This window comes from Chenopodium quinoa, unplaced genomic scaffold (assembly GCF_001683475.1).
Source record: "Chenopodium quinoa cultivar QQ74 unplaced genomic scaffold, ASM168347v1, whole genome shotgun sequence".
Classification (NCBI taxonomy): Eukaryota; Viridiplantae; Streptophyta; class Magnoliopsida; order Caryophyllales; family Amaranthaceae; genus Chenopodium; species Chenopodium quinoa.
In genome coordinates, this window is record NW_018744151.1 from 215,947 (window position 1) to 241,727 (window position 25,781).

At 34.9% G+C, this 25,781-nt stretch overlaps 1 protein-coding gene across 1 annotated transcript; it reads left to right on the forward strand.

The window, feature by feature from the left end:
- The first annotated feature begins 4,879 nt into the window (after nucleotides 1-4,879).
- On the forward strand, nucleotides 4,880-24,713 carry LOC110693352 (cysteine-rich receptor-like protein kinase 8). Its single transcript, XM_021870489.1, has 15 exons — nucleotides 4,880-4,884; nucleotides 5,269-5,838; nucleotides 7,373-7,518; nucleotides 7,642-7,790; nucleotides 7,942-8,152; nucleotides 8,321-8,558; nucleotides 15,097-15,247; nucleotides 15,426-15,652; nucleotides 20,817-21,406; nucleotides 22,296-22,427; nucleotides 22,546-22,694; nucleotides 22,864-23,074; nucleotides 23,331-23,550; nucleotides 23,829-23,943; nucleotides 24,055-24,713. The coding sequence occupies exons 1-15, from the start codon at nucleotides 4,880-4,882 to the stop codon at nucleotides 24,352-24,354; spliced, it is 3,414 nt and encodes a 1,137-aa protein (XP_021726181.1). The 3' UTR covers nucleotides 24,355-24,713.
- The last annotated feature ends 1,068 nt before the right edge of the window (nucleotides 24,714-25,781 follow it).

A 25,781-nucleotide genomic window follows, 5' to 3' on the forward strand; every position in this document is an offset into this window, starting at 1 on the left:
AAGCCTTGAGATTTTAGGAGATAAATCTAAGGGTCGTATAATTTCATTTGGAAACATATATGATCATTATATGTTGTCACAAATGTTCGTGGTAGGCTTGAGTTAATGAAATCGGTGCAAGTTGTAAACCGGTAACTTTGTCGTTTAAAGACGAATTGGATGGTTCCACCCACCCAATTGGACTCCCTAAGGATATTAGGGAGCATGGTAAACATTTCCGCAATTTTTATTTCCGGACAAAAAAAAAAGTCAAAATTTTCCAAAATTGAATGCACATTGTCCACGTTTTTTTTAAACATTTCGAAGGTTTCGGGGCCTGCTGTTGAAAAGCAATGAGATTTTAAAGGATACATCTCAGGGTCATATAATTCCATCTATAACCATATATGATCACTATATATTTCATAAATGTTCGTGGTAGGCTTGAATTAATGAAATCGGTGCAAGTTGAAAACCGGTAAATTGCCCATTTAAATGCAAATTCAATGGCTCCGCCCAGCTAATTAGACTTCCGGAGGGTATTAGGGACCATAAAAAAAACATTTCGGCAATTTTTATTTCCGTGCGAATATAGTCAAAAATTCCAAAATTGAAGGCTAAGATCCACGCTTTTTGAGAAATTTTAGAGATTTCTAGGCCCGGTGTCGAAAAGCCTTGAAAATTTAAGGGATACATCTCGGGGTCATATAATGTCGTTTGGAATCATATATAATCATCATATGTTGTCATAAATGTTCGTGGTAGGCTTGAGTTAATGAAATCGATGCAAGTTGTAAACCGGTAAATTGGTCCTTTAAAGACAAATTGGATAATTCCACCCATCCAATTGGACTCCCGGAGGTTATTAGAGACCATGATAAACATTTCGGCAATTTTTATTTTTTGGAGAAAAAAAGTCAAAAAAATAAAAAATTGAACGCTAATGTCCACCTTTTTTAGAAATTTTAGAGTCTTCGGGGTCCAGTGTACATGTCTAAAAGTCTTGAAATTCTAGGGAATACATCTCGGGGTGATATAATGTCGCTTGGAACCATATGCGATCATTAATTTTGTTATAAATGTTCGTGGTAGGCTGGAGTTAATGAAATCGGTGCAAATTGTAAACCGGTAAATTGGTCGTTCAAAGGCAAATTGGATGGTTTCACCCACTCAATTGGACTTCCAGAGGGTATTAGAGACTATGCTAAAATTTTTGGCAATTTTTATTTCCGGTCGAAAAAAAGTCAAAAAATTCAAAAATTGAAGACTTATATCCACGCTTTTTGAGAAATTTCGAATGTTTCGGGGCCCGATGTCGAAAAGAAATGATATTTTAAGGGATACATCTCGGGGTCATATTATGCTATTTGAAACCATAAACGACCATTATATGTTGTCATAAATTTTCGTGGTAGACTTGAGTTAATGAAATCAGTGCAAGTTGTAAACTAGTAAATTGGTCGTTTAAAGACAAATCGGATGTTTCCACCCAACCAATTGGAATCCCGGAGGATATTAAGGACCATGATAAACATTTCGGCAATTTTTATTTCCAGGCGAAAAAAGTCAAAAAATTCCGAAATTCAAGGCTATTATCCACGTTTTTTGAGAAATTTTGGAGGTTTCGGGACCCGGTGTCGAATAGATTTGAGATTTAGGGAATACATCTTTGGGTCATATAATGTCTTTTGGACTATATATGATAGTTATTTGTTGTCATAAATGTTCGTGGTAGGCTTGAGTTAATGAAATCGGTGCAAGTTGTAAACTGGTAAATTGGTCGTTAAAAGGCAAATTATATGGTTCTACCTATCCAATTGGAATACCGAAGAATATTAGGGATCATGGTAAATATTTCGGCAATTTTTTATTTTTGGACGAAAAAAAGTCAAAAAAATTCCAAAATTGAAGGCTAATATCCATGCATTTTTAGAAATTTTAGAGGTTTGGGGGCCCGTTGTTGAAAAGTCTTGAGATTTTAGGGGATACATCTCAGGGTCATATAATTTTGTTTGGAACTATATATGATCATTATATGTTGTCATAAATGTTTGTGGTAGGCTTAAGTTAATGAAATTGATGAGAGTTCTAAATCAGTAACTTAGATGATTCTACATACCCAATTGGACTCCCGGAGGATATTAGGGATCATGGTAAATATTCGGAAATTTTTATTTGCAGGCGAAAAAATAGTAAAAAAAAAATTAGAAAATTGAAGGCTGGTATCCACGATTTTTGAGAAATTTTGGAGTCTTCGAAGCCCTGTGTCTAAAAGTCTTGAAATTTTAGGGAATATATTTCGGGGTCATATAATATCGTTTGGAACCATATATGATCATTATATGTTGTCATAAATGTTCGCGGTAGGCTTGAGTTAATGAAATCGATGCAAGTTGTAAATTGGTAATTGGTCGTTTAAAGGCAAATTGGATGGTTTCACCCAGCCAATTGGAATCCTTGAGGGTATTAGGGATCATGGTAAACATTTTGGCAATTTTTATTTCTGGGTGAAAAATGTCAAAAAAAATTCCAAAATTGAAGGCTAATATCCACGCTTTTTGAGAAATTTTGGAGATTTCTGGTAGAGCTGTCAATTCGGTAAACGGGTCGAGGTTTGGTCGGTAAGTGTGGATTAGGTTGGGTCAATTCGAATTTATTCCATAACCTATGTAGGTCGGGTTTGGGTTGGGTCATGCTTGAGTCGGGTCATTCTTCTTATCGGGTTTGGGTAAGGTTAAGGTCGGGTTAATAACAGGATGGGTTACATTATTCGGGTCGGGTGAACAATAGGTCGGGTTTAATTTGGACTTTCACGAGTTAGGGTCATTCTCGGGTTTGAGTCGGGTTCGGTTCAAGTCAATAATTTGCGAATTATACTCAGGTCGGGTCATTTTCAAGTCAGGTAAGTCTCGGGTTCAAGTCGGGTTCAGTTCAAGTCAATAATTTTTGGGTTATAATCAGGTTGGGTCATTTCCAAGTTGGGTCATTCTCGGATTCAAATCGGGTTATGTTCAAGTCAATAATTTGCAGGTTACAATCTGGTTGGATCATTTCCAAGTCAAGTGATATTCGGGTTCAGCTAGCTATAAATAGATAATTATCATTTTTTATTAAGCTAATTATTTCCTTTGACTATAATATATTTGGCAATATAATAGGGAATTATAGTCTATATATAATTTAGAAAGATAATTATCTCCTTTGACCATACAACAAATATATACTATATTTAATTCTTAAATTTGAGGATGATGCTCCTTTCTTTTGCTGGCCTGGACTGACTTGGTCTCCCCAGACAAAATTCTTTGATCAACAATATTATGGTGGTCTAAATCGCATTTAAGGTGATTTGAAATCGGGTCTGAAACAATTTGGGTTTAATTTAGGTCGGGTCAATAGCAAATCGTGTTGATTTCGAGTCGGGTTAGTAATAGATCGGTTGAATTTTTTGGGCGGGTTAGTAATAAGTCTGGTGAAATTCGGGTCGGGTCAATAACAAGTCGGGTTGAATTTGGGTCAGGTTAATAACAAATCGGGTTGATTTCGAGTGGGGTTTGTAACAGGTTGGGTTAAATTCGGGTCGGTCTAGGAATGGGTCGGGTTGAATTTAAGTCAGATTAGTAACAAGTTGGGTTAAATTCAGGATTTGACAGGTCAAAACGGGTTTTGGCCAATTTCTATTCAAGCTGGGTTCGGTTCAGGTTAATAATTTACGGTTTACATTCCGGTCGGGTCGTCTCCAGGTCAGTTCATGTTCGGGTTCGGGTCTCGCATACTTGGGTCCACTCGGGTCTAGGGACGTTGGTTTCAGGTCGGGTTAGGTCGGGTTTGGCCTGGGTCACCATTTTTTTGGGTTCAGATGTTTCGGTTAATAATTGGGTTGGAGTTGGTATTTCGGGTTGGGTCAACTTTTGACAGCTCTATTTGTGAGGAGGGTCCTTTGACCAAACTGCAACGTTGACCAAATTTTTCTAGCCAAAAACATGTGCATAGCACGTGACCACTTAATTGACCTTTTTTTTTTCTTTTTTTTTCCTTTCCCTCTTTTCCCTCAATTTTTAATTTTCCCCTTTTTCCCCCATTATTAAACCCTTATTTCAGAACTCTTTTCCTCTATTTTTCCCCCTATTCTCTTTCAAAAGAGTAAAAAATTTCAAAAAAAAACTTCCAGAACTTGCAAGACCAAAATCTTCTTCTTGGGTTTTCATGGGTCCACGATGTTCTTTTGACAATAAAAAGATCGCAATTACACTTATTCATCGATTTACGCAGCTACAATAATGTACAACAAACAAAGATAAATTTCAAGTTGCAAAATTAAACTTGATATTAATGAAGTGGTTCTTCAATTCGCGTCGAATGGCATTGATTGGCCTTCAATTGTAATTTCAAGGGGTAAGAGTTGAAGATTTGAGATTAATTTTATTTTGAAATTAGGGTTTAATAATGGGGGGAAGGGGGGGGGGGAATGAAAACCGAGGGAAAGGGAAAAAAAAAAAAAGGTCATTTAAGTGGTCAAGTGTTGTGCACATGACTTTTTTTAACCTTCCTCGCAAATTTAATTGTCATTAGTGTATAAGAGATAACTAGTTATTGGCTCGGGCGATACCCCGGGTCATTATAAATTTATTACTTTAATCGAACTATATATATTTTGGCTTGTTTGTCATTGAGAGCTTAAGTGGTGGTTTTTTATTTATTTATTTAATATGATAGCTTAAATAGTTTGTTGCTTGTATGAGTTGGTTTGATTACAAGAATAATTTTTTTACATTAAAACCATAAAAATATGATAAATCAAATCTTTATAAATTTGATGTCAAAATATATACTAATCCATAATGCACAAAAATCTTTTATTCTATGATTACAATTTTATGACTTAATGCATATAATAAAAATGGAGTAATGTTTAATTTCTTACAAACTTTATTATTATGTAATTATTAAGAAGTTACAATCCAATTCAAGGGAAATTGTCATGCATATGAAGATTTTATCAATTAAACTTAACATTAATACATGAAAGTTAATGCATAGAGTTTTTCAATAATTAATGCTATGGTATGATTTGGCGACGACACATCATATGCCAAATGGAAAAATTGTTGACACATGGCAAAACATCATGTCTTGCCATGAGAACATCATTTCTTGCCATGAGTTTTAATATATATATTGATATTGATATATCTTCATGTGAAATCTTATTAATTATATTCTTTTCATTGTATATTTTATCAATATCAATTTTTTATAATCTTTATGCAACGTAAAGTAATATATTAGTTTAAATACGCATCTTGAAATCTTATTAATTATACGTAATGTAACGTTCCAACATTGTTATAAATGTCTCAATGACTCAATTACTATGCTTCCACGGCTCTGCCCAACACAGAAGGAAGCCGTGGGGTGGTACGACGATTGTATGCTACGTTATGCAAATCGGACAATATTGGGAAGCCAAGAAGAACAACCTTCATCAACGTTAAGGAGTACAAAAAAGGTGACTAATAATGTTAACCAGTTTAATCAAGTGCTAGGAACGTTATTAAATAGGCTTCCAAATGATGCTTCGAAGGGTGATTCTAAACTTAAGTTTGCAACTGGAAATGATAGTTACGGAAGCTTTGGTAGCATATATGCGTTTGCTCCATGTTCTCCAGATTTGTCGCAACGAAACTGCTTTAATTGTCTTGGGGATTTTATTAGTGAAATGATTCCTAGTGGATCAACTAATAACACAGGAGCGCAGATTCTTGGACCGAGTTGCAAGTTAAGATACGAGGATTATTTGTTTTACAACGACGTGTCGAGTCCATCATTTCCTCCACCGTCGGCTCCTCCATCAGGTAAATACTAGATCTATATGCACACGATAGCTAGGTGCTCCAAATTTAATACACCAAATCTTTTTGAAAGAGTAATAAAATCGAGGGCATTTTTTTAGATTTTTTAAGTGGATACCGTTATCTTATCCCTTGACTTATATAAATAACGGTCTTTAAATATATTGCACCATCCATGGATTGGATTAGGAAGACTTTTTCAAATGTCAAAACTTTGAATTTATTCAATGGATTAAAAGCTTTTGACTATCAAACATCAAAACTTTGACTAATTATATATTTATTGGAAGGAATTTTGACCTTTGAACATCAGAACTTCAAAATATGAATTGGATTGGGATATTTTGTACACAAACTTTTAAATAAAACGGATGTTTAGTAAATTACTGAACATTCGTTATAAGGTGACAATAAAATGTGCAAAAGTTACACTAAAACGCACAAAAGTTACCGTGACATATATAAGAGTTATTTATGCTTTATTGATAAATTTGACAAAAGTGACACTAAATTTGACAAAAGTGACACTAAATCTGACAAAAATGTACCCGATGTACAGTAAATTACTGAAAACCGAGTGTATACAAAAGTTTTCCTATTTTGTAACCTACTATATACTATGTTATTGAACTAGGTCAAAGTATTATACCCATAAAAACTACCTTTTTTTTCGCTTTTTACTTTTTACTAGCAACATGTCAATAGTGTACACTTATTATACACTCAACTATAATTTCATTTCACTATTATGCTTATAGAAAAAAAAGATATAATCGTCTGAAATTTTATTAGATTTGTTTCAATGTCTAATTTCTAAATCTAATTTTGTTATATCCATATATATATATATATATATATATATATAATATATATATATATATATATGGAAAAATTTATGGGAATAATCCCACCTTTGGGATTCTTTTTAATAATCCCACCTTTATACCTAATCCGCTCCTAATAGTCCCAACCGGTGATGTAACCCGTCACGTTTATCTTAATTTTTTTGCTTAAATGTCTTTTAACCACTATTTCAAGAAGGTATTGAGAGATAGTCTTACGTGTGTGATGGTAAATTGATTTTGGCCAAAAAAAAAATGATTTTGAGGCACCTATTGTGGGAGCACAATTTTCAAACCTCTTTCACATGGAGGTGTGCCAAAATCATTTCCTTACATATTTTGTTTCAGTAGTTGAGATTTTTGAGAAACAGTCCATCAAACAACTTTATTTGATATTATGGAAAAAAAATATATATGGAGTACATATACATGTAGACAATTTAAACAAAATCGCACATGCTTGACTATGTTCTTATCATAAATACGAAGTATAAGTTTCCATGTATAGTTTTGAATATCAATTTTTTTATCATTTATACTTACTGATAATCAAACTACTTATTGCTTAAAGTATTGTTTTTCTAATGGGGCACTTATTCTGAAATAGAGGGAGTATTAGAATAAGTTAATATGTAAAACAACCAAATAACCAATACTACTACTATTACTTTTGCTTCATCAACTACTTTCCAATGCAACTTCATCATTTTCAGGTAATGGAAGCAATAACACGGCATTAATTGCCATCCTAATCGTAGTTCCAACAGTTGTAGTCATTGCTCTTGCAATTGGATTCATTTTCTTGTGTAGAAGAAGAAAGACAAAGGAAAAGCCTGAAAGCTCAAGTAAGCTTAATGATTTCTTGTCTGTTTTTAATCTATTATTCTTGAATTGGGTAATGAAAATATCTTGCCTATTGTATTATATACTAACCCTCATATTTTCTCTTAACCTTTCGTCCTAATTAGTCGCTTCCTATTCTGTTCCTCGAGAAGAAAATGATGAAAGTAGAGTTTTAGTTTCTTTGGAATTTGGTCTCGACACCATTAGATTGGCTACAGACAACTTCTCAGAAGCTAATAAACTTGGTCAAGGTGGATTTGGTATCGTTTACAAGGTACTAATTAGCTAGTTGGATCTATATACTTAATATTGATCACTCTACTAGTATTTGAATAATACTTTAATTGTGAAAAGAAAATGTTACAATAAATTCATTTTTAAGGGTTTTTATAGGTTATTGAGTATGTATATGCTTGCCAAAACAGGGTAAATTGTCAAATGGACAAGAAGTCGCGGTAAAGAGACTGTCAAGGGATTCTGGACAAGGTGACAGTGAGTTTAAGACTGAAGTTTTGTTAGTGGCTAACCTTCAACACAGGAATCTTGTTAGGCTCCTCGGATTTTGCTTAGAAGAAGAAGAAAGAATACTCATTTACGAGTTTGTTCCCAACACAAGCCTCGATCACTTCTTGTTTGGTATGTTTTGATTCGAATTCCTTAAGTTCTAAAGCATGTGTGTAGATACATATATGATAGGATTAAACTAGATAATACATTTATGTACATAATATATATCGTTAGATTAAATTAAATAATATATTGATGAAGTAATGATAATGAATTGAAATACACCCTGGTGTGCAGATGTAAAAAAGAGAGAATATTTAGATGTGGAAAAGCGATACAAGATTATAACAGGCATAGCTCGAGGACTCCTTTACCTTCATGAAGATTCTAGACTACGAATCATCCATCGCGACCTTAAAGCAAGCAACATACTTCTAGACGTTGATATGAATCCCAAGATTGCCGATTTTGGCATGGCTAGATTGTTTGGTGTTGATCAAACCCAAGGGGATACCAATAGAATCGTCGGTACCTAGTAAGTGCATCAACATACTACTAAACATGAAATTGCATATATATATTGCTAGATTTTTGCTTATTCATCCTTTTTGTTTTTTTTTTTGAAATAAGGGATGCATTAATTAGTTAATAGGTATATTACAAGCAATAATCGCTGGGACATCACCAGTCAAAGGGGACAAATTGTTTTCAGTGCTAGAGATTAGATTGCAAAGAGTTAAATCTCTCTCAAAAGCTTCAATACAGACAGTCGGTGGATGATGCAAAATACATAATTCATTCAGGCGATTCATATTGCTGCGTGCATCCCTTGCAAGAACATCAGCTACTGCGTTGCTCTCCCTCTTCTCAAAGAGCATATCCAGATGGAGGTCCATTCTCAGGTCCCTGCATTTTGATAGCAGTGAAGGTGCATTAGCCATACAAGCATTGGAACTGATTTCATCAATTGCCCTCTTTGCATCAGAAACTAGGATGGAATTCTGCCAGTTTTCATTTTTAATCAAGGACAGACCCAATTCAATGGCTTTTAGTTCTGCTTCATGGCTAGAAGGGAGATACCCCTTCCAACTTATACCAACAATCCAAGAGCCCCTGCTGTCTCTACACACCACTGCACAACCCGACTCTTTGGTGGAAGGTACAAAGGAAGCATCACAATTGACTTTAAAGAAATTAGAAGGGGGAGGAGACCAATGTATTGGGATGGGCTTTAGACTTTCTTTGTTATACTTCGTAGAGAAGTAGAACTCCGAAGCAGCCCAAATACACTGGGAGATTGCAGTAGAAAGAGGGATGTTTGTTTTGGAAAAAAGCCAAGCGTTTCGCCTTAACCATAAATGCCACAGAACAAAACAAAACATGACATTCCAAGGGATTGAATAGGAGGTGATTGTATCAAGCTTCAGATTATAGGACAACCACTCAAGCCAAGAGTCGTCACCAGAGAAAAGGGAAGGGCAAGTGACAGAGTTCCAGAATTCGGATGCTCGAGTGCAATGACTGAAAACATGAGAACAAGTCTCATCTTCAACAAGGCAGAACTGACATTTAGGAGAGAAATTTTGTATTTTCTTTGATAGATTTTCTCTGTGAGGAATTCGCTCCCATGCTAGGAGCCAAAGAAATGTCTTGATTTTTGGGAAAGTGTTAGATTTCCAAATCAACTCCCAATTGAAAGGTGGCGCATGAAGGTTATCTAGAGATTGAATTGCAAGTTTGGCTTTTTTTGAGTCGAATTTACCCTTTAGGGTCCAACTAGAGAAGTGAGAATCCTTGTTTGCGCTGAAGAAAACTGATTGGATGAGATTAAACAACTGATCCGAGAGAGGGAAGGTGATCTTTTCCTCCATCTGATTTTTGGAGCAAGAATGAATAGCAGAAAGAGGGAGGGCTAGAGAGCTGAGGTTAACTGGGCCACTCAAAAAATCACGAAGATAAGAATGCATCAACCATTTATCCTCCCAAAGACTTATGATCGAACCATCACCAACATCCCAAACAATACTCTCCTTGAAAAAAGGCCAAGCCTTACCCAAACCTTTCCAAATGAAGGATCCCTTGGAAAATGGAGTTGGATTGGGTTTTTTGTCAATGTAGATTTCCTTTAGCAGATTGGCGGCCCATCCTTTATTGTTGTAGACGGACCAGCACATTTTAGCAAGGGAAATGGAATTAAGTTGGTGATGTTTGGTAAAACCCAACCCACCATCTTCTTTGGGCTTGCAAACCTTATCCCATGACACCCAAGTTATCTTTTTCTGATGGGTCGAGCTACCCCAAAGAAAATTTGAGCAAATGGAGTCCAGATTTGAATTCAAGTACTTGGGGATCCAAATGGATTGCATGACGTATCTAGGGATGGCTTGAAGGGAGGATTGGATAAGAATTTGTCTTCCGGCCTTGGTTAAAGACTTTCTCTTCCAAGTAGCTAACTTGGCACCTAATTTATCAACCAAACCTTGGAGGTTTCTTTTTGAAGGCTTTTTGGATGAGAGGGGAAAACCTAGGTAATTACCTAGATCCGAGGTTGCGGTGATGTTTAGCTCTTGCTCAAACTCATCAATCATGGATTGAGGGGTGTTGGGAGAAAAAAGGATTGAACTTTTTTGGTCATTCATTTTTTGGCCGGAGAGGGTGTAGAAAGAAGAAAGGGTTGAGGCCAAAGCTTTAAGAGTTTTTTTGTCAGTTTGACCAAAAAGGAGGACATCATCCGCAAACAAAAGGTGAGAAATGTTTGTTTTCCCCCCTCTAAAACGGAATGGACTCCAACTGTTACGATCACACTCCTTGTGGATCATTCTTGAAAAGTATTCCATACAAATAATGAATAGATAAAGGGAAAGAGGGTCTCCTTGGCGCAACCCTCTAGAGGGAGTGGAGGATCTAGAAAGGTGGCCATTTATTAAAATGGAGGAGGAGACGGAGGTGACACAACTCATAATGAGGTCAATTGTATCAAGGGAGAAATTGAAATAGTGAAGGCAAAATTTGATAAAGGGCCATTCTAGCCTATCATAGGCTTTTTTGAGGTCAATTTTCAAAGCAAAGGTTCCTTTCCTCCCTTTCTTTTTCTTACCCATGGAGTGGACAATTTCCGAAGCAATTATGAAATTTATTTCCGTGCCCCGACCGGGGAGGAAACTATTTTGATTTGGAGAAATAATAGAATTTAGGTGGGGCCCAATTCTATTAACCAAAATTTTTGAGACAAATTTGTAACAACAATTCACAAGGCTTATGGGCCTATAACTCGTGATTTTGGTTGGATTTTGGACTTTAGGGATAAGACAAATGATCGTTTTATTAAGAGCAGTAGGAATAGTTTTTGAGTGGAAAATGGAAGAAATAAGGTTGAAACAATCTAAATGGATTGTTTCCCAAAATTTTTGGAAGAAAAGGGCATGGAATCCGTCTTCTCCCGGGGATTTTAAAGCTCCAATTGAAAACACGGCTTCCTTCAATTCGGGTATGGTTGGGAGATGGGCACATAAGATAGATTCTTGAGAGGTGGGGATAGGAGAGGAGGGAAGGTCATCAGATTTAAACAGGGAGGAAAAGTGATCAACAATATGATCATGGATTTGGCTAGGATCCACAATCCAGCCACCAACATCATTTTTTAAAGAAGTGATTTTATTTCTTTTTTTCCGGATTGTCGAAGAGAGATGAAAAAATGTAGTATTTTTGTCACCCTCAATTAGCCAATCCGTTCTTGCTCTAGTCGCCCAATAGACCTCTTCTTGATCAAGAAGCTTATTGAGCTCCTCTGATAAAGATTTTTCCAAGTCAAAAAGTCCAGAATTTAGGGGGTTGTTTTGAAAAGCAATTTGGGCCCCTTCGATTCTGGCCCTGGTTCTTTTAATCTGATTTTGGATCGACGAATAATTCATTGAGGCCCAATCAGACAAGGACTTGGAGAGATCTTTAAGCTTGGAAGGAAGAAAAGATTGGATCATAGCCCATTGCGAGATGACGAAAGGTTCAAAGGCCAGGTCAGATAGCCACATTGGCTCGAACCGAAAAGTTTTGTGACCCGGCATTTGAATTTTTTTTTCCAGAGAAAGAAGCAAAGGGTTATGATCCGACGACAATCTCGGCAAATTTTGGACAGCTGCTTCTTGATACAATTGGATCCAAGACGGAGTAGCCCAAAATCTGTCAAATCTTTCGAAAATCGGAGAATTCCTCCTCTTATTGAACCAAGTGTATTTATGACCGGTATAACCCAAGTCCAACAAATTACACATGTCCATTGTATCTTTATATGCTCGCATTTGATCCACGGAATGAGGATTCCCACCCCATTTTTCATGAGCAAAACAAATGTCATTAAAGTTGCCACATACCAGCCACGGAAGGTTGATAGTTGGCGCCAAATTTATTAACTCCCCCCACAATTCTAGTCTACCTTTAAAACAAGTACTAACATAAATGACGGAAATAAAAAAGGGGGCTTTATTGGCTACCTGAATTACAGCATGAATGAATCTCCGGTCTTTCGTGACGGTGGTAATGGAATTGACACCACTATTCCACAGAATGAGGATACCTCCAGAGAGGCCTACGGGATCAACAACTTCAAACGAATTGAACGGCAAATTTTCAATCAATTCTTCAACTCCCGACTTCTTAACTTTGGTTTCGGTAAGGATTACGACCTCTGGATCATGGTCCTTCAAGAGTTGTCGGAAATTCTTTTTGAAGGTCCGGCGAGCAATCCCTCTAGCATTCCATAAAAGAATCGACATTCCCGCTTTCATTATAGGGAATTTGGACATCTCCTTCTTGGTCTCATACGCCGCATTGTTGTCGAGAGTGACATAGAGACCCGAGTAGTGGCTGAATTTTTCCAGCGTATTCTTCTTGATTTTTATCCCGGACATCTCCAAGTCAAAGCCCCTCTTCGTTCCCCAACCGCAGAGAAGTTGTAGCTGAGTTGCTTCCCGAGTGAGATGGAGCCACTTGACGTTGTTTGTTCCGGCGAGCGATTGAACCACTAGCCATTCGTCGGTAATCGACACAGCTTTTCTTTCTTTGGGAAGCACGGGCTCCGGATCGACTAACATCTGAAGTTCCCAAGGCATAGTGAGACCCGAGTACATCCGTTGGAGCTCGTTAATCCACCATCTCAAGAGGATGCCCAAAGGTGCGCACATCAGGGTCGCATCTGCTAGGGATGGAATATGCGCCGGGACTAGCACACGAGGATCTGTTGGGTACCCTGTCTTGAGGTTGGTGAACATTGGGGCTGTCTCCGCCGGAGCAAGGAGGATCTGGCGCACCACTCCCGGAGTGAGGGCGTGCCACGATCCCAGAATGTCCTGTACGTAGCAAGATTGCAGGTTGAACAGAGTCTCCGGCCATTCTTCCATGTTGAACTGAGGTTTTGTGTAGGTGATGATGTTCCTGGCAGGTGATAGGGTCACCTTTACCGGGCTGGGCTGAGGACGGCGATGTTGGATCTCCCTGGTTAAAGCTTGGGTTTGTTCTTTCTTTTTTTGTCTGATTTCCATTTTTTTTGAAGGGAGGAGAGCGAGGAGGGAGAAACTCAATTTTCTTCTGGGGAAGAACCATAATGGAAAGGGGGTGGTTTAAAGTTTGAAAATCGCCGGAAATTGGGAGTGGCGATGGATGTAAGGTGATAGGACAGGGGAGGTGATAAGGCATGGTCAGGCGGCGACAGTCAGAAAGAAAATTGGGAAGGATGAAAAAAAGATTATGGGAGGATTTTCGGGTCAGGGATATAGGAATTTCCGAAGGTTTATTCAAATGAAGGGTCCCACACAATTTTTCTTCCAAATTTAACACTTGGAACTGATTTGTCGTATTGACCTTACTCAAAGAAGAACCTTTTGGTAGGTGGTCCCTAGAATTAACCTTAAATTGTCCAGAGGATAAAGAGGACAAGGATGCACATTTTTCTGGAACTATTTGCCACCCACCATCTGAGGTTTCGACTGAGGAACTTTGAGTATGGATTTTGATTTTATCTGAAGCATTGGTGATAGCTGAAGACTGTTTTGGATTTTTTTTGGGAGGTAGCTTGCGAGCTCTGATTTGCTGGGTGTTTCTGAAACGATTGCTTTGGAGTTGGCTCTTTGTAACAAATTTCTTGCTTGATATTCCCTAACCAAATGTGATTCTTCTTTGGAAGATCCTCATTGATCAATACAAGGATTCTCGTCGTTCTCAGTGGTAATTGATACCTCTAGAGTTGTCTCTTTTAACAAAGGAGCCGATTGCATTACCAATTTTTGACAACATAGTAATGTTGTTTAGCTCAGCAGGGAGCTCAGGAAGTTTAACCCATAAGGCCACTCTGTTTAAAGGAGCACTTGATGGTTTGAACCCGGGTTTCCACTTCTCTACTGCTATGAATGCACCATTTAACAACCAAGGACCCTTGTCAAGCACACGATCTAGATCCTCTTGATGGCTGAACTTAGAAATGAAGTAACCTTTTCCAATTGGAAAGGTTGAGATTGGAGTTTTTGGTTTCCAGAGTTTGTTGAGATTCTCAGCATAGAACTCAGTGGAGAATGACTTCCCGCAAGGTTTAGAAATGATTGAATCAGTCCAGTTAGAACAAAAAGACTCATATTCAGCCTTTTCAATAGGGATAAACAACTCAGAGTCAACATTGAACTCAGCTGGGGGGTGGAGGCTGCTTGGATACAAACAGGGGATGTAGACTGTTTATTCTTTAGCACCTCAAGGAAGGATTGGTTTGATCGGAGAGGTGAAGGGGTAACAAGGGATAGGGTAGGAGGAAGAGAGGAAGAAAAGGTGGAGGATTGGAGTGGTGAAGACTGAGAGCGTTGAAAGAGGGGTGGAAGATGGGGTGGAGCAAGAGAGGATGATGGTTGTGCTTGGGAAAAGATTGGTGTTGGGGGCTGTTGTTTGGATGGGGTTGGGGACTCTCTCTCATTAACTTTCTCTCTCATCTTAGAAAACATGCTTATTCATCCATTTAATGTCATCAAAATGAGCACAATTTTCTTGTACATACCAAAATAAAGCCTAATACACTTAACCTCCTTTATGCATTACAGTGGATATATGGCTCCAGAGTATGCATTTCATGGATTCTTCTCTGTAAAGTCAGATGTCTACAGTTTCGGCATACTAGTTCTAGAAATCATTACAGGTCGAAAGAACTCTGGTTTTCATAATGAGGAATACACAGAAGATCTATTAAGCTTTGTAAGTGGTCAAATAATCCTATATTATCCTCTTAAATACTCACTTTTAAGGCAACTTTCGATATAAATGCTCCATGATAAAATTATTTAATGTCCTAAAAATGTTATGTAATGCAACTAATTAAATGAATATTAACTACATACATGGTACATAAATAATTAATGTTTATGTGATATAGGTATGGAGAAATTGGAGAGAAAATACCGCGATATCTATCATAGATCCAACATTAACAACAGCATCAAGAACTGATATGATAAGATGCATACACATTGGGTTGTTATGTGTTCAAGACAGTGTCGAGGACCGACCAACTATGTCTTCTGTCGTGTTGATGCTTAGTAGCCGATCTTTATCTCTTTCAGTTCCTTCTCATCCACCATTTGTCAGTGTTACTACCTCAGAGTATTCTAAGGAGAGAATTCTAGGGTCTTTGTCGAAAAATGAGGATTCGGTCACTTCTCTCAATCCACGATAAGATATTAAAGATGCAATAAATAGATTGATCGTTGTTAGGCTCGAATGCAATTGTTTGATGTCTCTCTTGTTGGGAGAGCAATTTTTGGCTCTTAAGAAGTGCACCTATATATGTATATCCGTGAGGAATTGATTTTGATGTATGTATAAAATACCTTTATTTATTGATTTATAAATGTAATAACGTTAAGCAATGTTATTTACATTTTGTTGTAATATGCTACATCAAATTAACCTATAAAGTTTTAACTAAATTATAATGCATACCTACAATCATTAATACTACGTATATTTTATCGGTAACAAAAATTATAAGTTGAAATTATGAAAGTATAAACTTTCAAATGAATCTAATAAGATCCATTATGAACATAATTTATGTAAAAATTAAATAATACTGATAGATTATAAAACATATTCCTGCGCCTCAACTATCAGTTTAAACTTTTGGTTGAGTTGCTCATTTAACATGGTATCAGAGCCAACGTGACATAGAGGTCACGGGTCCGAATCTCATCCACCCCTCCTTTAAAGTGGAATTAATTCGCGCCGGGTATGAGAAGGCCCGTGCTGCATCCACATTTCAAGCCCAAAGGGCGGCCTTTCATGTGAGGGGGACCAATTGGTATTACATGCACCATGATGCACCTAGAAATAGGTGCACCAGGCCCAATCTGCTGCCCAGCCCAAAGGTATCAATAGAAAGAAGCCCAGTCTTTTTTATTTTTTTCACCATTGAATTTTGATATTCTCTTTATTATTTGAAAATCTAAATTAAAACTATAAACAACCATTTTCGATTTTAATCTCTCCTTTTTTTTGGATATTATTTTTTGTTTTCCTCATTAACAATTTTGAATTTTTTTCATTTTTTTTATTTTTTTTTAACCTCTAAATTACTAGAAGCTCTAAAATTTTCTACAAAAAATGGGAAAAACTCTACTTTCTCTATCCACTTTAATATAAAGTATCTTGTATTTTGTTAAAAAATGAATTTTTTTTTGAGCTTTTTAACCAATTTTGGTGGATTGTGCAATAAAATTATCAAATATGATGTTAATCGTTCCATATCCCTCATATTTTTGTTCATATATTTCCTGTTTGATGTTCATATAAGTTGTCTTTTATGTCCATATATATGTGATGTATGAAGCAATAATTTGTGTATAAATTTTATCAAGTATTTGGTATGAATAATAATTTATTTGGATGTTGTGTATTTCCTCTTTTGTTGTTTAATATTTATGTATATACGAACTACTGAACACCTTAAAGAAACTTTTGAATATCCCCCAAAAGCCCCAATAAATTTATGATAAGCTCCAAGAATTTTCTGATAAGCCACTAGAAAACACTGAACCAACCTAAAAAACCTCTGAACCCCCTAGAAAAATTTCTGAACCCCAATTACAAACCACATAACGCCCTTCAAAAACATTTTAACCACCTTCAAAAACCTTTGAACTCTAACCACAAACCACTAAACACCTTACCAAAAACCTATGAACCCCCTACAAAAACTTTTGAACCCCAACCACAAACAACTGAACAACCTACAAAAACTTTTGAACTCCAACCACAAACCACTAAACACCCTACAAAAATCTCTAAATCCCCTACAAAAATTTTTGAGCCCCAACCACAAACCACTGAATACCCTACAACTTCTGAAACCTAACCACAAACCACTGAACACCCTACAAAAAATTCTGAACTCCAACCACAAACCACTGAACACCCTATAAAAACTTTTGAATCCCAACCACAAACCACTAAGCACCCTACAAAAACCTCTGAACCCCCTACAAAAACTTCTGAATCCCAATCACAAACCACTAAACACCCTACAAAAACCTCTGAACCCCGTATAAAAACATCTGAACCCCAACCACAAACCACTGAATACCCTACAAAAATCTCTGAACCCCCTAGAAAAATTTCTGAACCCCAACCACAAACTACTGAATATCCTTTAAAAACTTCTGCACGTCAAAATACTGCTCAGAATGTTGCTCGGCCTTTAGACTTTCCTTACAAACAACTTCATATGTTATAACTGCAATAAACAAACACAATTCATAATAACCATTACTGGAGTTCAAAAATAAAACAACAAAGTTCAAATACAGGAAAAAAATGTTCATAATTACGTTAATAATTATTTTCTAAAAGCATATATACATACTCAGAGATTTATGTAAAACGGAAAGGTTCATTAAAGTAACCTAAATGTTCATAAAAATAGAAACTATGTTCATAATATGATACTGCTAATAACAATTTTGATAATATATACAATGAAAAGTGCGTTACTCGAATTATATGAACAAAATGATCAAAAACATGATATAAACAAATTATATTCGATCATAAAATACAAATTAAAACATCAATTCACCAATTAAATAATAAATGAAACTAAAAATCATCAAAAAAAAAAAAAAAAAAAAAAAAGCAATTACAATCAAGAATCAAATTCAACACACACTTTCAGTAGCTTAATTAACATTAAATATCAAATTAATCAATTGAATAATATATATGAATATCTTTGTAATAGATCACATAAATTCTACACTAAGTAATCATATGAACCGAATGTTTAGAATCATATTAAACGAATTGTGCAGTAAGTAATCAAAATCTCATCACTAATTTCAGCAAATTAATTAAAATTAATCAAACATTTGATCAATTCATCAATTAATCAATTGAATAATATGAAATTAAAACTAATTAAACCTAAAAATTAAATGATCAGTTCAAATCATCACTCAAAAATCAATAACAAAATGAAAAATCAATAACTAGCATCAACAACAAAAAACCTAATTAGTGATAATTATCAAATAAAATAAGAAATCTAACTTACAGTGTCGAGGGTGGCGATGAACAGCAATGATGAACAAATTCAATAAAGAAATAGAAGAATCAACAATGGTGAAAAATTGAGGAGAGAGAAAATCGAGGAGAGAGAAATTATGGATGATGATTAAAAAAAGAAGAAGAAGAGAATTGAACAGAGAGAATTGAGAAATTAGGAAATAATTGAAAGAGGGAAGATCAGTGAAATTAAATAGCAGAAGAAGAACATTGAGAATTTGAAAGAAGAAAACTGCAACTAGCAAACACATGGCGTTAATATAATGGTGGACCACATAGAGTAAGGTGGACCATGGTCCACCTTATAATTTGCGGGGGGGAGTGATAGAGTATAAAACATATTCCTGGGCCTCAACCATTAGTTTAAGATTTTGGTTGAGTTGGTCCTTTAACAAATACAAATAAAGTGAGGAAGTATAAAACATGTTTTTGGGCTTCAATCATAAGCTTAAGTTTTTGGTTGAGGCCCAAAAATATGTTTTATACTCTATCACAAAACTCAAAAGTCATATTACTACTCGTATTACGAGTACTAACGAAGGAATTATGCTAATTTCTAACTTTAATTTGTAGGAAAGGTGAGCAACACGGGGAAGACTGTCATCCTAATCACAGTCTCAACATTTCTGTTAGAAAATCTTGCGTGGACCTGGTCCACAATAATATTATTGTGGACCTAAGGTTTATACACACGTAACTGGCATTATATTCGACATAGTGACTCTTAATTTTAATATAGTAATCTTATTTTTAAGATATTAACCTTTTTAAAAACTTGTGTGACCTTTAATGTTATTATGAACTTAAAGAACGATATTATGTTAAATAGTGACCTAATTTTAACATAGTAATCTTTATTATTCATATTGACCATTATATTAAAATTTCATTAAAAAAAATTAACCTCTTATAGCTTTTAATGTCACACTAACTTTTATTTCAACATAATAACCTTTATTTTAATATAGTGACCTTTTTTTTATTATCAAATAAACCATATTATCTCTAATGTTAGTGGTGCACAATAAATTAGTGTGAACCGGGTCCATTTAAGAATTTGTACATTTCTGTTAATTTCTCTACTGACCTCGTAGTGAATTAAAAGCGGCAAAGTGAACCCAAAATGTTTATAGACCAAGTTTTTGCACAAAATAGATGTTTTTAATTTAAAAATGGAACTAAATGTTTAGAGCACTACAAGAAAAATCACTTTTTGTAGTGATTATTTCGTAGCGATTGTTCATTTGCTACAATATGCAAGTATGTTTGTGAAATAATTAAGGATGTCGTATCATTTTTACAATCGCCATGGTTTTCCCATATAAAATCGATACGTAAAGCATAATAATACATATTCACACTATTTTTACACATTTATATAATTTTGAGAAATCGTATCATTTACAATCGCCACTAAATCCTAAAAATCGATACGAAAAGCCTTTTCAACACTAGATATATAAATATTGTTTGACAAAGAATACATAAAATATGTCATAGCTTATTGGTGAAACATTTAAAATAAGAGTTTGAGGTTGCATGTTCGAATCTTGTAAAGATCATACACATATATTGAAAACCACTACTAAAGTCTAAGGCAACGGGGGATATTGTATCGAATGACTATTCGTTGGGAAAGCTTTTTGTTGCAATTACAATCGATACTAAAGGTTAAAATAATCGCTATGAAAAGGTTATTTTCTTGTAGTGGAGGTGGTGAAATTTAAATTTTGTGTGTTTGTAGATGATTATTAAAATAATAATAATAAAAAAAAAAATAGTAAAATCAAATTTTGGTCTTTTGAGTGGGGTTTGTTTACAATTTTCCGGAGAAAACATGACCTATGTTACATTAAAAAAAAAAAAAAAAAAAATTGTACACACGCAGATGTCAGATGCACCTAAGGTGTATATATAATACGTAGTACATACTTGTAGCATTTTACTTCTCAAAGTTCAATATTTGCATCTAGATAACTAGATTAATTCCAAACACGCCAACATCCACACCTAACACATGTTTACTTTCTAAAACTACTACATACATGAAATATGCATATATATTAAATTATAGTTGATTCTAAACTTTGTAGGGTGATACAAAAAAAATGAAATTGTCTAATGTTGTTCATTGTATTCATATTCTTATTCAATTTCATTTTATTTCCATCGTAATTAGACAGCAAAATTAAACTGAGCATTATTGTAGAGACACCTATGGTAATTACACAAGCACTAGCAGATACAAGACCAATCTCAGCACCTTCTTCTTATGTGGAGGTGATGTAACGTTCCAAGATTGTTATAAATGTCTCAATGACTCAATTACTATGCTTCCACGGCTCTGCCCAACACAAAAGGAAGCCATCGGGTGGTACGATGATTGTATGCTACGTTATGCAAATCGGACAATTTTGGGAATCCTTGAACAACAACCAACATTCTCGGTGGAGAGCTCTAGCAAGGTGACTAATAACGTTAACCAGTTTAATCGAGTGCTAGGAGCATTATTGGATAAGCTTCAAAGTGATGCTTCTTATGGTGCTTCGCGACTTAAGTTTGCAACTGGAAATGATAGTTACGGCAACTTTGGGAACGTTTATGCACTTGCTCAGTGTTCTCCAGATTTGTCGCAACGAAACTGCTTTAATTGTCTAGGAGGTTTTATTAATGAAATGATTCCTAGTGGCTTCACTAACAACACAGGAGCACAGAAACTTGGACCGAGTTGCAAGTTAAGATACGAGGATTATTTGTTTTACAACGACGTGTCTAGTCCATCTTCTCCTCCTTCACCAGGTAAATACTACATCATGCACACGATATATGCTCTAAATTTTCTAAAATTTATACACCAAACATTTTGAAAGAATTATTCAAATTTAGGGCATTATTATATTAGTTTTTTAGGTCGACAACACTATCTTAGTCCTTAAGTTGTATAATAGAGAGATGTATAATAGAGAGATTTATATAATGTGACTTTTTCTACACGGTAATTAACTTAAACATCAAACATTTTGAATGAGTAATTAAAATTGATATAAATATTGCACCATGCAAGAATTGGATTAGGAAGACTTTTTCAACACCAAAAGTAATTCTTTTTGTCTTTTAATCACAACTTCAAGAAGGTATTGATAGTCTATTAGGTGTGTGATGGTAAATTGGTTTAGGCACAAATAAGTGATTTTGGTACACTTTGTTAAATGACCAATTCATCCAAAAGTTTAAGCAAGTGATTAAGGGCCAAGATTATGTTTTATGTCTTCTTCATGCTCTGCGCTTAATATTTCACTTTGAAAGGAAGGATGGAAGAGATTCGAACCAGTGATGTTTGTAACACATGGCACTGATACCATGTTAAAGGACCAACTCAATTAAAAACTTAAGTTGATGGTTGAGGCCTAAGAATATATTTTAAACTTTATCACACTTCTATTCCCAATACTTGTACACTTTTTTAATGTGGGACAATACTTTCACTTGCATGTGAGTTTGTTCATAGACTCGCTCAACACCCATAGCAAAATTTTCAATGCTCTTTCACATGTAGGTGTACCAAATTAATTTTTAGTGTGCCAAAATCATTGCCTTGCATGATATGCTCCATTGTACAAGTAAAACAACCAATACCTACCACTATTACCATGTGCTTTAATCTACTTTCCAACTTCATCACTGTCAGGTAATGGAAGCAGTAACACAACATTAATTACCATCCTAATCGTAGTTCCAACGATTGTTTTTATTGCTCTTGCAATTGGATTCATTTTCTTGTGTAGAAGAAGAAAGACAAAGAAAAAGTCTGAAAGCTCAAGTAAGCTGAATAATGTCTTCTGTTTTAATCAATTATTCTTGAATTTGGAAATGATAAAATATTGCTGATTGTATTATATACTAACCCTCGGATTTTCTTAACCTTTGATCTTAATTAGTCGCTTCATATCCTCTTTCTCAAGAAGAAAATGATGAAAGTAGAATTTTAGTGTCTTTGGAATTTGGTCTCGACACCATCAGAGTGGCAACAAACGACTTCTCAGACTCTAATAAACTTGGTCGAGGTGGATTTGGTATCGTTTACAAGGTACTAAATATTAATTAGCTTGTTGGATCTCTATAATCAATTAATGTTAATTACTATATGACTAGTATTTGACTACTTTAATTGTGGAAAGAATAGGTTGGAATGAATTCATTTCTAATGGGATAATAGGTCACTAAGTTTTATGTATATATATGCCTGCTAAAATTAGGGAAAATTTTCAAATGGACAAGAAGTCGCGGTAAAGAGACTCTCAAGGGATTCTGGGCAAGGTGATAGTGAGTTTAAAACAGAAGTTTTGTTAGTGGCCAAGCTTCAACACAGAAATCTTGTTAGGCTTCTCGGTTTCTGCTTAGAAGAAGAAGAAAGAATACTCATTTATGAGTTTGTTCCCAACACTAGCCTCGATCACTTCTTATTTGGTATGGTTTATTTCATTATAAAGCTAGTGTGCACGTAGATGAAAGCAGGGTTTATATACATGATAGTATTAAGCTAGATAATACTACCTCCGTTAACTATTATTTGCAACAAAGGATTATTCCCTTTGTTGCAAATAATAGTTAACGGAGGTAGTATATTATTTATGTACATAAATATGTATATCATGATAAGATTTAACTGTATATTGATATAGTAATGATAATGAATTGAAATACATGCTCGTGTCATGCGCAGATGTAAACAAGAGAGTATATTTAGATGTGGAAAAGCGGTACAAGATTATAACAGGCATAGCTCATGAGGATTCTAGACTACGAATCATCAATCGTGACCTTAAAGCAAGCAACATACTTCTGGATGCTGAGATGAATCCCAAGATTGCCGATTTAGGCATGGCTAGATTGTTTGATGTTGATCAAACCCAAGGGGATACCAATAGGATTGTCGGTACTTAGTAAGTGCATAATACTAATAAACATGAAATTCATATAAATTGCTAGACTTAGGTCACATTCAATTCCCATATCAACTATACAGTAGGTTGTAAATTAAATTAAAGAGGTTTTATGTCATTTGTCGCATTAATTTCACAAAAATCAATCAATCAAACAACCAAAACCTTAATCTCGTAAGTGTTGATTTCAAGTTAGTTTCACAAAACGAAGCTAATTAAATTTTCTTAATTGAACGTATCAAAACCTAATAAACTTATAACTCCTTTATGCAATACAGTGGATATATGGCTCCAGATGTCTACAGTTTCGGCGTACTAGTTTTAGAAATCATTACAGGTCGAAAAAACTCTAGTTTTCATAATGAGGAATACACAGAAGATCTATTAAGCTTTGTAAGTTTTTAAACTTTCTTTAATTTTATCATCTTTTAAGTATACCCTTAAACTTTTTTATGTGTATAATCCTTATAGTTCTTTTCTACGTACATAAATAATGTTATACAGGTATGGAGAAATTGGAGAGAAAATACGGCGACATCTATCATAGATCCAACATTAACAACAACATCAAGAACTGATATGATAAGATGCATACACATTGGCTTGTTATGTGTTCAAGAAAGTGTTGAGGACCGACCAACTATGTCTTCCGTCATGTTGATGCTCAGTAGCCGATCTTTATCTCTTTCAGTTCCTTCTCATCCTCCTTTTGTCACTGTTACTACCTCTGAGTATTCTAAGGAGAGAATTCTAAGGTCTATGTCAGAAAATGAGGACTCGATCACTGGTCTACATCCGCGATAAGATATTAAAGATACATATATAATTCCTCCGTTAACTATTAATTGCAACAAAGAAATATTTTATGTCTCGATAATAAATATAATACGTCTTTGTTGCAATTAATTAATAACTAATGGCTTGGAGTAGATTAATTATATTGTTAGCCCGACTTGCAATTGTTTGATGTATCTCTTGTCGTGAGAGTAATTTTTGGCTCTTAAGAAGTGCACGTGTATATACCCTTGAGGAGCTCATCAGTTTGGTGTTTGTCTAGAATACCTAAAGTATCCTCTTTTTTTATATATATATATATATGTAACCTTAAACAATTTTTTTTTTCCATGTAAAACATCATGAGTTATTATACATGTTTTTGATATTTGAAGCACACATGCATTGACCTGGGAATGTGTAGATATACTATTTCCTCCAAATTTTTTTACTTGATATGTTTCATTTATCACAGTTGTCAATACATAAATATAATCATCAATATTTTTTAATTCCTTATAATATAAGTTATGACGAATAAACATTAAAAAGAATTTATTGAAATACGATTCAATTAAGACCTTAGATGACTATTTTTTTCCTTACATATAAATCATAAAACAAGGTCAAAGGTAGTGTGTGACCAATGCAAAATTCAAACAAAGTCAACTGAAAAAAAAATGGAGAAAATATATTAGAGGTGACAAAAAAAAAAAAAAAAAAAAAAAAAAAAAAAAAAAAAAAGGAGTTCGTTCGGACTATAACATTATATATTCTGCCCAAACTCGCAAAAATATAGCTGGCTTTTTGAGATTATTCGAGCTGGGATCGGGTTTTTAGGCTTGTCCAAACCCACTCTATTTTTGGATTGGGCTAGCAGGTCAGGCCACCGTTGATAACTTCTAAAATATATGTCCATAGGGCAAGTTTAATTTGGCATCCACTAGTTTTTAATATAAGTGAAGTTAAGAGAGAAACCCGGAGAAATTGAAGAAGTCATACTATAAGTGATAATATGACATACTGTGCACCAAAAAATAAAATAAAGTAATAATATGACATATTCAGTGTGTTAGGAAATTCCCAACGACGCGTCATACTAGTGGAGAACAACAGTTGTGAAGAACATTAAAAAGCGTTATCTTGATTCTTGACTAAGGATTTGCATATGACTTTGTATAGCTATTAAAGACATGCAAATGATAAGAAAATCATATATTTTTCAAATTTTCGGTTAATTAATTTAGTACCTCTTCAACTACGTAAGATATTAACTACTCAAATAAACAATACTCCGTAGTCTTTTATTAGTACGTAAGGTTTACTTCCGTCAAAAAGTAAAATAAAATAAAAATAAAAATAAAATATTAGTAAGGTTGACTACAAAACTTACACTATCCAAATTTTTCTTGAACTCACATTAAATTACGGAGTAGTAAATAATGCAATAGATAAAA

Bases quoted from the DNA above. Each gene is read 5' to 3' on its own strand.
- LOC110693352 (XM_021870489.1), top strand. The intron at 7,519-7,641 runs GTAAGCTTAATG...CGTCCTAATTAG, and splicing joins GGAAAAGCCTGAAAGCTCAA to TCGCTTCCTATTCTGTTCCT. The intron at 23,944-24,054 runs GTAAGTTTTTAA...AATGTTATACAG, and splicing joins CAGAAGATCTATTAAGCTTT to GTATGGAGAAATTGGAGAGA.